This window comes from Sinocyclocheilus anshuiensis, unplaced genomic scaffold (assembly GCF_001515605.1).
Source record: "Sinocyclocheilus anshuiensis isolate Anshui unplaced genomic scaffold, SAMN03320099.WGS_v1.1 scaffold1128, whole genome shotgun sequence".
In the NCBI taxonomy this organism is placed as follows: Eukaryota; Metazoa; Chordata; class Actinopteri; order Cypriniformes; family Cyprinidae; genus Sinocyclocheilus; species Sinocyclocheilus anshuiensis.
This window is the reverse complement of record NW_015551066.1, coordinates 137,748-153,366: the sequence shown is the minus strand read 5'-3', so window position 1 is coordinate 153,366 and position 15,619 is coordinate 137,748. Positions and strand designations below refer to the sequence as shown.

At 41.7% G+C, this 15,619-nt stretch overlaps 2 protein-coding genes across 2 annotated transcripts in view; one reads left to right on the top strand and one right to left on the bottom strand.

The window, feature by feature from the left end:
* The first annotated feature begins 1,206 nt into the window (after nucleotides 1-1,206).
* Nucleotides 1,207-5,820, top strand: LOC107662119 (serine protease 23). The gene is made up of 3 exons (XM_016452029.1): nucleotides 1,207-1,394; nucleotides 2,652-3,313; nucleotides 5,253-5,820. Exons 2-3 carry the CDS (start codon nucleotides 2,660-2,662, stop codon nucleotides 5,697-5,699), a joined length of 1,101 nt encoding a protein of 366 aa, XP_016307515.1. The 5' UTR covers nucleotides 1,207-1,394; nucleotides 2,652-2,659; the 3' UTR covers nucleotides 5,700-5,820.
* A 412-nt stretch (nucleotides 5,821-6,232) lies between these two features.
* Nucleotides 6,233-15,619, bottom strand: part of tmem39a (transmembrane protein 39A) — a 12,226-nt gene continuing 2,839 nt past the window's right edge. Inside the window, exons 3-9 of the mRNA XM_016451995.1 lie at nucleotides 14,602-14,821; nucleotides 13,446-13,529; nucleotides 12,050-12,204; nucleotides 10,300-10,627; nucleotides 9,849-10,036; nucleotides 8,739-8,859; nucleotides 6,233-7,973 (exon numbers count right to left, since the gene is read on the bottom strand). Coding sequence (XP_016307481.1) covers nucleotides 7,737-7,973; nucleotides 8,739-8,859; nucleotides 9,849-10,036; nucleotides 10,300-10,627; nucleotides 12,050-12,204; nucleotides 13,446-13,529; nucleotides 14,602-14,821 — 1,333 coding nt within the window. The 3' untranslated portion in view covers nucleotides 6,233-7,736. The remainder of the gene's footprint in view (nucleotides 7,974-8,738; nucleotides 8,860-9,848; nucleotides 10,037-10,299; nucleotides 10,628-12,049; nucleotides 12,205-13,445; nucleotides 13,530-14,601; nucleotides 14,822-15,619) is intronic.

Here is a 15,619-nt window from a genome sequence, read left to right as displayed (position 1 = left end):
GTCAACTAACTCTCATTAGAGTATCAGTAGACTGTCTGCTTAAAGGGGTCATATGATGTTGCTAAAAAGAACATTATTTTGTGTATTTGGTGTAATGAAATGTGTTTACATGGTTTAAGGTTAAAAACACCTTATTTTCCACATACTGTACATTATTGTTTCTCCTCTATGCCCCGCCTTTCTGAAACGCGTCGATTTTTACAAAGCTCATCGGTCTGAAAAGCGAGGTGTGCTGTGATTGGCCAGCTATCCAGTGCGTTGTGATTGTCCGAATACCTCAAGCGTGTGACGGAAATGTTACGCCCCTCACCATACTGTGATGATGCCCTGTCCGGCCGGAGCGACGACACAAAAACCTGAAAACCCATTATAAACGAGGCATTTGTTGCATCCAGTGGGGACATACTTTACAGATCTTCTTTATGCACCAAGAGCTTGTAACACCCCAAAGAGAAAGGAAAAATTGAAATTGCATCATATGACCCCTTTAATATCTGCTAACTCTTTATTGTGCTGGTCTACAAAGACATTCTATTGACTATGTATGTAACTTTGCAAGTACGTCATTGTCAACTTATTCTAGCCCTAACCCTACTCACACTCTAATGAGAGTTAGTTAGTAGACATGTTAAGAGCATGTTATTACAGTCAACAGAATGTGTTAAAGAGACCATCAAAATAAAGTGAAACCACACTTTTTACATGTGACTTTGTCATAATAAAGAGTGTGACTATAAACATAAAGAATTAGGCAAATGTGCTCTGTTAACCCCTAAACTGTGTGAACATCCCGTGGAAATAAAGCAGAGATTTATTAAACATCCACAGAGAGGGCTATTCTTACTCATTCCAGGAGTATCTGATGCTCACTACATGCATACCAACTAAAACAGGCATAAAACTGCAACCATGAGCTACCGGACCGAGGCTTTTCACGCGGTCTGAAGAGGCTTTTATACAGATCTAAATGTAGCCTGCATATTTTTCTGTAAATATAAATAAGACGTTTTTTCAAAGGTTTATGTGGATTGACATTTAACGCACGTCATCTACTTATAAGTATTTACTTAAGCATCGTCAAAGTAAGAAATGAAACATTATTATCGCAAACGCTTTATAGGCGAATTATTCTAATAGACCAGAACACAAACACGGCGATCAGACGACGCGTTTATCTCAGGTCACGTGATGAGATGAATCGCCGCGCGACGCGCCCACGCACGCACGGAGACCCGATCAGAGCAACACTGGCGATGAGATGAAGCGAGCTCACACGAGAAGAGAAAGCTGTGTTGTTCTGGAGCCGCTGCTCGTCTGGATCCATGTCCTGAAACACTGATCTGCTCGGAGTTTTACTGGAGGTTAATATCGGACGCACCTGCGCGCGCGAACAGGTGAGACTCGCTTCAGCTTTCTCTGGACTGAAGACTCAATACCTGTAGAGCTCAACATCTGCAAACTCATTATGAACAGCGATTCATATGATCTGAGATCCTAAACTGTTCTGATTCTGCATTACAGAATAAAATCACTTCTGTTTTGTAACCATGGTAATTTCACTTCTGTAACACAGCTGCACTGTTTGTGAAGTCAGTAAACTGTTTTCACTGCTGTCATGGAAGCGGGTATTTTCTCACAGTCATCCTTCAGAAATATTTCCATGCATTGTGTCCCTGGTGAATTAGGAAAAATCCCGAATCCCTGACCTCTGTAACTCACTGCAGTGGAAGCAGATTAATAATGTTTAAAAAGTCTTTACATGAATCGTCTGTTAGCCGGATCATGTAAGAGTTTTGGACTCTGACCTTTGGCACAGAATATTTTATTTTACAGCTGCAGCTGTTGACTTCTGTAACAGAGATCTGAAACGTATTAATTGTGCAGAATATCATGTACACATAGAATACATCTACTAAATGTGCTGAGCTGACAATCTGATTTTGCTGAAGCCTGTAATTAAACTGCTGGTTCGTTTCGTCTGGCCAGAGGAGAACTGAGCCTGGTTTCTCCCAAGCTTTTTTCTCCATTCTGTCACCGATGGCGTTCTGGTTCCTCTGGCTTGCTTAGTTGGGGACGCTTCATTTCCAGCGATATCGTTGACTTGATTGCACAGAGACTATTTAAACTGAACTGGACGAGGACATCACTGAATTCAATGATGAACTGCCTTTAACTGAACATTGAGTGTTTACTATTGTCCTTCTGCATTATCGACACAGTTTTCCTATTTAATACTGTAAAGCTGCTTTGACACAATCTGTATTGTTAAAAGTTCTGTATAAATAAAGGTGACTTGACTGTATGAACAGTGCGACGCGACCTGTCCGGTGTGCAGATGAACTGAGTGTAATATCTGCGGTGATTTGTCTCGTCTGACAATACAATATTTATTTGTAAAGTACATTTAAAAACAACCGAAGTTGACCAAAGTGCTGCACAGAATAAAATAATTAAAAAAAAAAACAAGACTATCAAATTTAAAACAACAACTGAACCAATGATCAAGGGGTACTGAAAGCTAGAGAGAATAGATATGTCTTTAGAACAGACTTAAAGGCAGAAATAGAGGGGGCTAATCTGAAGTGGTAGACTGTTCCTGACTCAGTTTTAAGCAGTCTGCCAAACGCTAAGACGTTTCTGCTTCTGTCCAGGATTTCTGATGGCTCTGCTCGCCCTGCTGCTGCTGCTGGGCTCGGCGTCGGGCTCGGCCCCGGGGCCCCAGTGGCCCCTTCAGCGTGTGCCTGTGGTTTGGCCCCAGCAGACGGAGGAGCGGCCGGCGCCTCACTTCCTGCGGCCCGCTCAGCTGGAGCTCAGCTCTTCCTGTGGCCCCGAGTGCCACAAGCGGGCCCCTGCACCCAGCTACTGGGACCTGCGCCAGTTCCTGTCCTACGAAACGCTGCACTCCAGCGGCCAGCTGACCGAGACGGCGGTGGGCATCTACGGATTTGACGCCGAGGCCTTCTACAGGCCCCCCGCCGGCCACTCCAGACGCAGACGCCAGATCTTCGGTACAGACAGCCGCTTCAGTATCATCGGCCAGGACTTCCTCATGAACTACCCCTTCTCTACCGCCGTCAAGCTGTCCACCGGATGCTCGGGGACGCTGGTGGGGGACCGGCACGTCCTCACGGCGGCGCACTGCGTTCACGATGGAAAGAACTACGTCAAAGGAGCCCAGAGGCTGAGAGTGGGCTTCCTGAAGCCGCGGCAGAAAGAGACGTCCGGCGGAAACGGCACTGAACTGAGCAAGATGAAGTTCCAGTGGATCCGAGTCAAGCGCACACACGTGCCCAAGGGCTGGATCACTAACACTGTAATGATTATTTATGATTTATACTTTCTTTTATTGTATTATTTTTTTGTGCTTTTGTATTTTATTTGTTTTTATTAGGGCTGTCAGTCAATTAACGTTTTAAATCTAATTAATTACATGATTTGTCGATTAATTAATCTAATTAATCGCAAATTACATTACTTAAAAACTGCCAGCAGGTGGCGGTAGATGTCTCTATGAGACATCTCATATCATCTATCATTCATTCATTCGATTCGTTCAAACGGCTGATTCATTCAGAAATGAAGTAAATGGCTCACTTTATGAATGGGGCTTTGAATCATTGATTCACCCGATTCGTTCAAAACGCAGATCCATTCAGAAACTAAACACCGCTGTGTTGCTCGGAGACGCACAACAATTCTGCTGTGGCATTATAGGTAATACTTTTGTTGGCAAAACTGAGCAAAAACAGACAATATTGTGTTTAAAATATAACACAATATTAACTTCCTATTTACTGAACTGTTGTATAAAATCACATTTGCACTCGTTATATTCGAGACAATCAGCACTCGTGTGATATTGCTCGCACTGCTGGTGTGATATCGCTTATCATATGATATAAATATGAGACAAAAACTCATACAGGAGCATTTTTTTGACCCAATATCTTGAATTTTAGGGCATAACTGCAATTATGGAGTTGCCCTGCATCATATTTGTTAATAGTCAACTGTATGAACTGTAAGATGATGTACAGGTCTGGGGGCGGGGCCAGTGTGTTAACTGCATTAAAATATTCTAATCACGTTATTTTTTCATAACTAATTTAACACGTTAAACTGACAGCCCTAGTTTTTATTTGCTGATGTTTGTAGCGCTTTGGGTTTTAGAAAAGTGCATTATAGATGGTTCCAACAGAAACAACATAAACAAACGTTACTTAACTTCCGGTAGACTTCCGCAAAGAACCAATAACAACAGCAAAGTCCCTCTAGAGTAGATTATTTCTGATAACAAGCAAAACATGTTTGCTGCATAAATCAGATGGGCTTATTGAAAATGCAAATTCATTCTCTGCCAGCAGGAGGCGCTTTTGGAGCAGCAGATATAGAGGTTTCTCCAGTGAAGGCTGTACACAATGCAGCGCTGTGCTCACAAACACTGCTTTATCAGACATTAGAGGCAAGATGAAGTGAAAATGACATCAACATTTTTCTGGAGACAGTCGGTTTCCTTTAGAGATAAAGTGATATAAAAACACCCGCGCTGCATTTGATTTTGAAACGTGCAGTACTCATGTTTATTCAACGAAGTCAAATCTATTTAAAGTGGTCAGTTTTGATATTGTGGCAGGCCGACACAAATAAATCAATGTATGGGAAACATTGCATCCCACAGCACAACAACCTGAGCCCAACTTCAGTCTACTCATCACCTTAACTTTAACTGCGTTTGTAGTCAGCACCCCTTGCCAGACCGATAAACAAACACAGACCGGAAGTTAACTGAGGGCCAGGCGCATGCGCCCAATGAAACTGTCTATAAATAAAATGTGACCAAGGTCCACAAAACCAGTCATAAGGGTCCATTTTTTTTTTAATTGAGATTTATGCATCATCTAACAATATTTGGCTGAGATACAACTATTTGAAAATCTGGAATCTGAGGGTGCAAAAAAATCTAAATATTGAGAAAATCATCTTTAAAGTTGTCCAAATGAAGTTCTTAGCAATGCATATTACTAATCAAAAATTAAGTTTTTATATATTTACAGTAGGAAATTTACTAAATATCTTCATGGAACATGATCTTTACTTAATATCCTAATGATTTTTGGCATAAAAGAAAAATGGATAATTTGGACCCATACAATGTATTGTTGGCTATTGCTACAAATATACCTGTGCTACTTATGACTGCTTTTATGCTCCAGGGTCACACATGTATTATCATTTTTATTATTATTATCAAGGGCTCGGCCAACGACATCGGCATGGATTACGACTACGCCCTGCTGGAGCTCAAGAAGGCCCACAAGCGGAGGCACATGAAGCTGGGCATCAGCCCCGCGGCTAAGCAGCTCCCCGGGAAGCGTGTGCAGTTCTCCGGGTTTGATAACGACCGGCCGGGTCAGCTGGTGTACCGCTTCTGCGAGGCCGGGGACGAAACCTACGACCTGCTGTACCAGCGCTGCGATGCTCAGCCGGGTGCCAGCGGCTCTGGGGTCTACACCCGCATGTGGAACCGCAGACGCCGGCGCTGGGAGCGCAAGGTCATCGGGATCTTCTCCGGACACCAGTGGGTGGACCTCAGTGGCACGCCTCAGGAGTTCAACGTGGCGGTGCGCATCACTCCGCTGAAGTTCGCCCAGATCTGCTACTGGATCAAGGGAAACTACGTGGACTGCAGAGAAGGCTGAGTAGCAGTGGAGCGCTTTGCTTTCTCTCCGTTAGCACATAAGATACTCTATTATTTCATGCAGAAAAGTTGCACAGTCCAGAATATGCATCAATAACTAATAAAATTCTTTGTTTTTTTAACACTTGTTTAGCCTTGTGCAAAAGAGCAAAAGTATGGAGTCAAATCAATGCCACATATACTTGCAAAAGAATTGAATTATTGAAAAAGAAAATAAAGTTTTGCAAAGCAAAATTAAAGTATTGAGGAAACAATAAATGTTTTTTTTGGCAAACAAAAATAAAGAATTGCAAAAGAAAATAAAGTTTTGCAAACGAAAATGAAAGTATTGAGAAAAATGAAAAACATTTCATTTTTAAATGAAAAAAATAAAAATAATTTATTTGCAAAGCTGCTTTTATTTTGCTTTTCAGTCAAGTGTGAGTTCGCGATAGCTTTCTTTTTCCCACCCCCATGTCAAAACAATGCCAGAAAGTGAAACATGCAGAAACGTGAAGCGCAAAAGCAAAAAACTGTATTCTTTGTTTTGGTTTGCAAAACTTCGTTTTCTTTTGCAATTCTTTATTTTTGTTTGCGAAAAGCACATTTATTGTTTCCTCAATACTTTAATTTTGCTTTGCAAAACTTTATTTTATTTTGCAATACTTCAATTCTTTTGCAATTTTATGTGGCATTGATTTGACTCCATACAAAAGTATTATGTAAGGTTATCCACTGACAGCCATTCTATCATAGCACATATCGTTATAATATAGTAGATGTTTTAGGAGTGCCTGATTTTTATTTTCCGTCTGCTGCCTTTGATTTCACGGCTCAGGACAGTCGCCGGTGAAGGACTGGAGACAGAAAGGCACGGACATCAGCTTGTTCTGTTCGTAGCACTGGTGCAGTTTCTGTTTTCTCTAATGTACTGAAGTGTGAGGTGCTTGCTTGTGTGGAAATTGAGAACTACTGTACGAGATACTGCTTTTACAGGTGTGTGCTTCCCTCTAGTGGTCAGAGACTGTTCTGCAGAGGTCCACACACAAACACACTGTAAATCAAAGAGGATATCAGCTCCCGAACCGCACTTTGACGTTTATTCATTCAATGGCACTAATCATTTGGAGAATTTTAATGCCCTTTGTTATGCACAACACATTAAAAGCTTTTGCAAAAAATAAAAGCACCAGTCATGAATGAGAATTAACTGCAAGAACTGCTCAGATTAGACACATTCATGCGTGTGATCCACAAATGATTGTTTTTATAAAGTCACGACGCTTGTCGAGAACATGGCCAGCTTATATTTCACCCAAACATTGTAAGAAAATGGAGCTTATTTTTAAGGCACTTTGAAATTAAGCACCCCTAAAATTCTCATGACTGTAATAAGAAAAACAAACATACGGTCATAATATGAAGAAAATCTTTCTTGGTTTTATTTTCCTCTTGGGGTGAAATACGACCCAGACATTTCCTGGCCTTTTTCATGATGACGATCATCCACCAACAGATCTGAGAAGAACAGGCTGTTTTTGTCTTTTATTCTGGATGTCATCAATACTCTGAAACAAGCGGTTCTGAAAAATACTGCAAGCCTGACAGTCCACAGGCTCCGCCCAGAGCGCACTAGCCACGCCCACGGCCCCCTGGGATTTGGCACAGAAAAGAAAAGAAGGATGCTGATGGCTCAAGCTTTAAAATAGATGCTGTCGGTGCTGTTTTCTACAAAGTTTGATTGAAACAAAGTGGACACGTGAGATACTATGAACAGATAATACTCGTAAAACACAGTAACGGTGGAAATGATCAAACAGCACTGAGTGAACCGGACCGTCCAGTCCTTCGTCGTGATTGGTCAGCTTTAGCTCTTCCAGTTGTTTTCTTTCAATCTTTGGCTGAATTTGGACGTCACGCGAGACGCGGGCTACAAAAGGATATGACGGCGCGTCGTAAACGTAACATCGTGTGTAACAGTATACAAAATAAAATATTTTCTTAAATAGATACAAACGTTGCATGAAAGTAGACGGTATAAACCGCAGAAGTCCGCGTCTCACTGAGGCTTGATGCTCATGCCGGCGGCGAGCGGGTGCGAGTACGCCTTCCCCAGCACGAGGCGGTCCCGCAGCAGCTTGAACAGCACGTGATAATTACAGAAGAGGATGAGGCCCAGAGAGAGCGTATGGTTCCAGCGCTCGGAGCGCAGCAGAGAGTACAGCTGATACAGCACCACGCTCGACTCGATCCCGATCAGCAGGTTCAGCATCCGCAGCGGCTTGTGGAACAGGAACTGCTCGGGAGAAGACAACACCATCAGCTCTGAAGATCAGTGGCAGATTATTATATTTATTTATTATAAATAACTATTCTTCTGCGCTCCACAAACACGAAAAGCACATGAATATGAGGGTGAGTAAATGGCAGAGACCCTGCTAAATGACAGCAGAGTTTTCATTCTGGACAGTGGTCGACCGATATTGTTTATTTGACAGCCGATGCGATGCCGATATCTTAGAGAGCAGGGTGGCCAATGGCCGATATATGCATGTATCATTTTTATTTATTTCAATTCATTTAAACATTTGAAATAATTTGAAAATGAATTAAAAAATTCATGTCAAATAAACATACTCTGCTAGGTCTGGGAAATTAAATGTTTATTAGACAATAAAAGATTTGTTTAAATGATATAAATGCGTATTTGCTGAATGCTTACGGTAAACGAGAAGGTATTATAATGTTTGCCTTTCTTATACTAATAATATAAAAGCAAACATTATAATACTTTATTGTATACTTTTTAATTCCTTAAGACATTGCAAACAATGAAGAGGGAGATTGTGAGCGCTGCCGGTCTCAGCGCCGTCAAAATAAAAGTCCCGCCTTGAACACATCGGCCAAAAAGAAAAACTTATCAGCCGATGCCGATATTTGAAAAATGCCACATATCTGCTGATATATCGGCCCTTTTACAATATATCGGTCGACCACTAATTCTGAATTCGTCTACTATTGCATTCATGTCATCATAGTTAAAAATATGACAGATACTCACATAAAACCTGGCATGAGAGACGTCGGAGGGCAAGGCCACATTATACGGCCCGAGGGCTTTATAGAGACAGCGGCTGTGACGCACCAGGACTCCCTGCGGCCAGATGGTGCTGTCAGACCAGCTGAACACAAGAGAAGAACAGCTCCAGAAACACAACACTGCTCATAATCCGCTTAGAAAGAGTCCTGCAAACAAACTTGACTTTGAAAGCACGTCTAAATGACCACATAGTAGAGAGCTGAATCACTAGAGATGTAACGATATCATCAATATAGCAAAACTGTCTCCATATTATCATGGTCACATGACGATATGAAATGATAGGCCTTCCGAGCAAAAAGTGTAGGTTTTTTTTTTTTTATTGTTTTGGGCCATTATGCTTTGGCACATTATCTGTCAAATAAACTAAAACTGAAAGCACAATATGGCTTAATCTCTTCATCAAGTCTGTTTCAAAGCGAAGCGCACACTTCGTTCAGACGATCAGCTCGTGATCCGGTGTTTTCCGTGTCTCAGAACGACTCGTTCACACTGAATGAATGCAGTCCACTCCTTTATTTCATCTGATGTGTGTTTAGAGTGCGTTTGGAAACTCAACGGCAAGTGTAGAAATTAGGAAAGAAGTATTGTACTTTCCCTGCTGTAGTGTAAAGCAAAAATATACCAATGAAATATTCATTTTCATTTATTTTACACTGCAATTGTTTTACAATATATGGCTACTGCTGTCATTGTTGTTATTATTATTATTATGGTCTAATTTATTTGGCTTCCTAAAACACCAGTGTGAATGTAATTTAGACTGAGACAGTATATCACAAATAAAAAGAGGGTTGAGTCCCCTTTAAAGGTCAGGTACAAGTCAATGCACTGACTTTTTTCTGACTTAATTTTTCTTAGTTAAGAACATGGGTTGCAGCTCTTGATTTTGAACTCTCAAAGTGCATTAGATAGAATAATTTAACTTTAAAATGTACAAAATTGTCATTTTTTCCCCATTTCTTCATTTGTCTTTTTTCTTTTTAAATATGGTAATAATATGGTACCGTGAGATTTTGATATCGTTACATCCCTACTCGATCAGAGCAGCATTCCCGAGCGTTCACTCACATGTGCTGCGGCGTGTTGCTGTAGGATCCGAGCTCCAGACGCTGCCAGCGGCCCAGATGCGCAGCGGAGCGATGCAGCAGGTCGCAGTAACTGGGAGGCAGCAGCTGGCTCATCAGCATCACAAACGCATTGATCCACACCATGATCAGATGCTCGCAGGACCAGCGCATGTCGTAGTACTGCGTGCTCTGGAAACACGGAAAACATGAAGAGTGTGAAAACACAGGTGCGTGTCACTATCTCTGCATCGATTTATCGTTGCAGCCTTAAGCCTCAGTGGACGGTTCTCGTCAGGAGTTAATGATAACGTATTAGCAGATGCTGGTGAATGTGCAGAAAGCAAATCTGCAGCTCTAGAAATGATTTTAATGCGCATGAAAACTCAATGATGCTGTTTACAGGGCACAGTAATAAACCATTCGGGGCTTGACTGAACTCTGAGGACGCTCACCTTGACGAAGCACAGCGGCAGGAAGGCCACGTAATAAGCGCTGAAGAGCGAGTTGAAGAGCACTTCTTTGATGCGGCGGTTGAAGTCGGTCTTGAGCTCCTCGACCTCGCTGCGGATGAGCTCGGGCGACGGTGGGCAGGTGTGTGTGGGGATGTGTTTAGGGCTGGAGAACTGATCGCGCAGGTTTTCTCGCAGCAGCTTCAGGAAGTCTTTGGGCCGCGGTAGAGGCCCGTCGGACCCGTCCTGCTCTGAGAAACCGCATTCGGATGGAGCGGGTTGAGCTCGACCCTCCTGATGGAAGCAGCAGAGCGGCACGTAAACGCCGAACCTAAACCAGACACACAGAGACTGGAGATTAAAACCCCAACACACATTACAGAGACACAGCAGTGACAGGACTGTCTCTGACTCACGATGCAGAACTGCCAACCTTGGAAAGAAGGGGGGAGGGGTTTGTGCATTTCATTCATACTGGAAGCCAGAGGGCGCCCTTGCACTGAAAATCCACATATGCGTCACTGAAGTAATAGAATTACTGGCGCTCCAGGAAATCCCTAATATGAACAAAGGCATCCAGTGATCGCTGTAGCTGAATAAAAGATAGAAATGCTTTGAATCATGAAACATTAAGACAATAAACACTCGCCTGCGACAATGTATAGTTTATCTGTGTTCTTAAACTACCTCTGGTATTTTCATAATAATTAAGTATATTTATTCCATTGCTAATCGACATACGTCTTTATTACAGTAGAGAATATGTATTTCTATGTCATTCTGTGAAAAGAATCCAGATCAGATCACACAAGGCAGTTATTTCTAACATTCGATTGATGTTGTGGTATAAAAAGATGTTATAGTGTTCTCTTTTTTTGGACAGCAGGTTTAGAAACGCTTCTCATTACAGGGGAAGATGTTTGCCGTGTGTTGCTTTCTCAAATGCTTGTTTTAAGCGGTGAGGTGTTTCCTCATCTCAGCAGGCAGACTCACAGACACACAAACAGCCGGTTCGGAGAGAAATAAACACACAGAAATTATTTAAATGCAAAACCGAAAAAAACGCTTCAATTGGTCGAACTCTTCATCTTTTGCTGTTGATTGAGTACTGCACGTGGACAGAGGCATCACCAGGTTTTTGCGTAGTTTAGAGGGACAAATCGTACCAGCGTACTTTGAGGTCATAATGTGTAACCGCTAAGCAAAATGCATATAGGTTGGGAGGTCAGATGATGATTTTCCCATCCCATTAATGATAGCGGTTGCACTCACAAAGATCAGTTTGCCACTGACAAAATCTTTCAGACCACTGGCTGACAGGCTTTAGAAGGAGTTTAGAACATCTGACCAGTTGAGACAATCATGCATGTAAAGTTTCATAAAGAAAACGCATTGCTCACATTCTGATAGACAGCTTAAGCCTAACTTCATTAGGATGCCGAATGCCAAGACTGTGAAGACTGGACTGAACACGATTGGAATCAAACTTGGTAACTTTATAAGAAATATAGTAAAAATAACTGAGCAAATCTGTTCAAAATGGCAGAAATGGACCCTCAGAATCACAGAAATATATAGAGCCCAGCAGCACGACTGCAGGCCAGAGCTATTATAATGATTTTTGTCACTTTAATGGAAACTCAACAGTAAGCCGAACACAAAGAGCCGCTTCAGCCTGATGGCATCCAGAGCACGATAATAACCGGGACTTTTATTGACTGGAATTCCCCTGTAAGACTGTGTGGAGACTCACGGATATCCCAGGAAGAGCAGGTTGAGCACGGAGTGATTCTTGAAGAGGTTGACGAGGGTCCAGCACAGAACCCATCCACACAGCGTCAGCAAGATCAACCGCGCCGCGATCAGAGCCACGTACCGCACCAGAGACGACGGACTCGCCAGAGAGGCCTGAAACACACACACACACACACACACACACACACACACGGCATTTATTAGGAGGAAACAGAGAAACGCTCGTCCTGAGGTACTTTCAGCTCACAGCGAGTGATGATCATCATGTAAATGTCACTGGTATGATGTGACAAACAGACCACAGAAACCCTCATTCAAACTTCCTCCTGCGCACACACACACACAGACACACACACCACAACTAATGTTCCCTCTGAGCTACAAACAGTGTGAAAGCTGTTAGATGGTGTAATAACCAGTGTTGGGGAAAGTTACTTTTAAAAGTAATGCATTACAATATTGCGTTACTCCATAAAAAAGTAGCTAATTACGTTACTTAGTTACTTTTTATGGAAAGTAATATGTTACATTACTTTTGAGTTACTTTTCCAATCTGGCCAGGGCTTGCTTGTTTTTAATATAAAAAAGTTATTTTACAAATATAAAAACCCTTTCACAACAAAAGTGAAGTGAATACGCCTCAGGCTGAAGGAAATGTAAATTCACGTCTGTACAATAGAGGACGCAGCTCAAACTAATCACATGAAGAATATGACAAATGTGTAATTTTTTGCTTAGTATGATTGAATTGGATCATCGAAGGTCAGTAGCAAAGACATTGGATAAAATTGGATTAAATACATTTACAAATTTATAAATCCAAATTATATTTGTCTTATTTAACATTTAATTATTGCAGGTTTGTATAATATTCTGAGTTTGCATTTTACTTTTTATTCATTTTGAGGAACACTGAATGTGTTTGTGTGCAGTGAGATGAGTAAACGCATGTTGATATTTAGTCTAGAACTACAGTAAGATCATGTTCACACACAACGCTCTGCACTTACTCCTGATTTCTGTCACCATGGCAACACCAGAGCTGTCACTCAACACATGGAAACAAAGTAACTGCTGTTACTTATTTGAAAAAGTAACTCAGATATTTCCTTCTAAATTAAAAAGTAAAGCGCTACTTCACTAGTTACATGAAAAAAGTAATCTGATTACATAACTTACGTTACTTGTAATGCGTTCCCCAACACTGGTAAGAACACTCATGGAACGCTGCTCTACCAATCAGATTCAAGCTAACACTATCTGCTGTATGATCAAACACACAAATATATATACAGAGCCATACTATGGGTGTTTGCCAACAGAAAGGGAACACTGGTTAACATCCAATCATTTGAACAGCTTTACTTGATCGTTAAGAACAGAATCAGACGCACCTCTGAGATGATGGTCCACACCAGTCTCCTAGCCAGCATCACGGTGATGAAGACCGCCAGGTGATAGTCCATCAGATGGAAGCTCTTCACACACGAAAAAGACATTTCACTTTATGATTACATACTGCTTCATATAGAAAACAGTTTTGATTTTGTCACATTTTAAATGGCAGCACATCTTCAAATTCTCTCTTCATTTACTCACGCTCATGTCGTTTAAACCCACATGACTTTCTTTCTTCAGTGGAGCACTAAAGGAGATGTTTAGCATGATGTTCGCGCTGCACTGAATCGTACAGTGAAAGCAGGCCGTGATCAGCCCATCAAGATCCAGTGAAGCATCATAACGTTTATTCATTTGTGTCTGTTTAGTCATTATTCACTGAAACTCTATTTAGTCTAACACAGTAAAATGATGCCAAATGCCACTGAATCTCATCTGTGAAGACTGTGGCCCTGGAGCACAAAAGCAGTCTTAAGTCGCTGGGGTATATTTGTAGCAATAGCCAACAGTACATTGTATGGGTCAAAATTATCCATTTCTCTTCTATGCCAAAAATCATTAGGATATTAAGTAAAGATCATGTTCCATGAAGATATTTTGTAAATTTCCTACCGTAAATATATCAAAACTTAATTTCTGATTAGTAATATGCATTGCTAAGAACTTCATTTGGACAACTTTAAAGATGATTTTTTCATCTCAGATTCCAGATTTTCAAATAGTTGTATTATGCCAAATATTGTCCTATCCTAACAAACCATACATCAATGGAAAACTGGTTTATTCAGCTTTCAGGTGATGTATAAATCTCAATTTCACAAAAACGTACCCTTATGTCAGGTTTTGTGGACCAGGGTCACCTATGTCACGTGACCAACTGTGGCCAAAATCAACCAAACAAAAGCACAAATGTAAGACAGACTTCATTTCAGTCCGTTCCTCACACAAAGCATCATATGACATCAGAAAACACATTCATGACTGTTACCATGCTTTCATGGTGTTTCTCTGACAGCGGCTCCTGATCGCTCTCTGCTTTACAGTAAAGAGCAGCGAGAACATCCTACGTCTCCTTTTGTGTTCCACTGAAGGAGGTGCATCAATAATAATATATCAATAGTAATATTGTCGTATTGTGTGATTGGACTGTACCAGTGAGGTGGAGGCTGAGGGGTGGCTGTATGAAGACCACCACACCGTCCTGTAAATGTTGATGTACTGAACGAAGAGCGCCACCAGCAGGTAGAGGAAGAGCAGCGACTCAAACAGCAGGTTACTGTCCAGAGGAAGATCGGGAATACGGGAATGACGGACAGGTTCCGGAGTGATGAGGGCCGTGAGGGGCGGAGTCAGACTCACCACCCCGCTGTTCCTGCGAGAGAGAGAGACACACACTAGGGTTGGGCGATGTCAACAAAATTGGTGTAAACATTATAACAAAATAACAGTGAAACATCGCGATGGACAATGACATCGGCGGGGGCGGGATGGGGGGAGGAGTTAGGGGGTGTGCCCGAAGCATGAATCCTTATAAGGCACAAAATCAAATAACGATTCCTAACACCATGTCTACAGCGGATGCGAGCGGCGCGGAGCAACAAAATACTATAGAATCACTGATCTATAATAGAGAATCATTATATATAGATCAGTGTATAGAAGTCACTATAATCAGTGATGCTGTCTACACTGGATGCGGCGCAGCGCGACACGACAAATCCACGACAGTAAACTGCTGCTGTGTTCTATTTATGACGTGCTGACACCAATTTCAAATGACCGCACACACACGCACGCACACGCACGCACACGCACGCACACGCACGCACACACAGTCAAGTTGATGGATAGCATCAACCAATGGCTGATATTTCAGCAGTTTGGAAAGATAGAAGGTATCCAAATACAGATCAAAACAACTACAGAGTTCAGAGCCTCATTTACAATTACAATATTAGGAGTGTTTGGAATGTTTTTGAAATGGTCACTGTCAAATGTCACTGTCACACACACTCACACACTTTTCATCAGGAAGCAGATTTCAGTCTGATATTCAAAGCAGCGATCACACAGAGCAGAGTATACTGAAGAATATATATTTGTAGCAATAGCCAACAATACATTGTATGGGTCAAAATTATCCATTTTTCTTTTATGCCAAAAATCATTA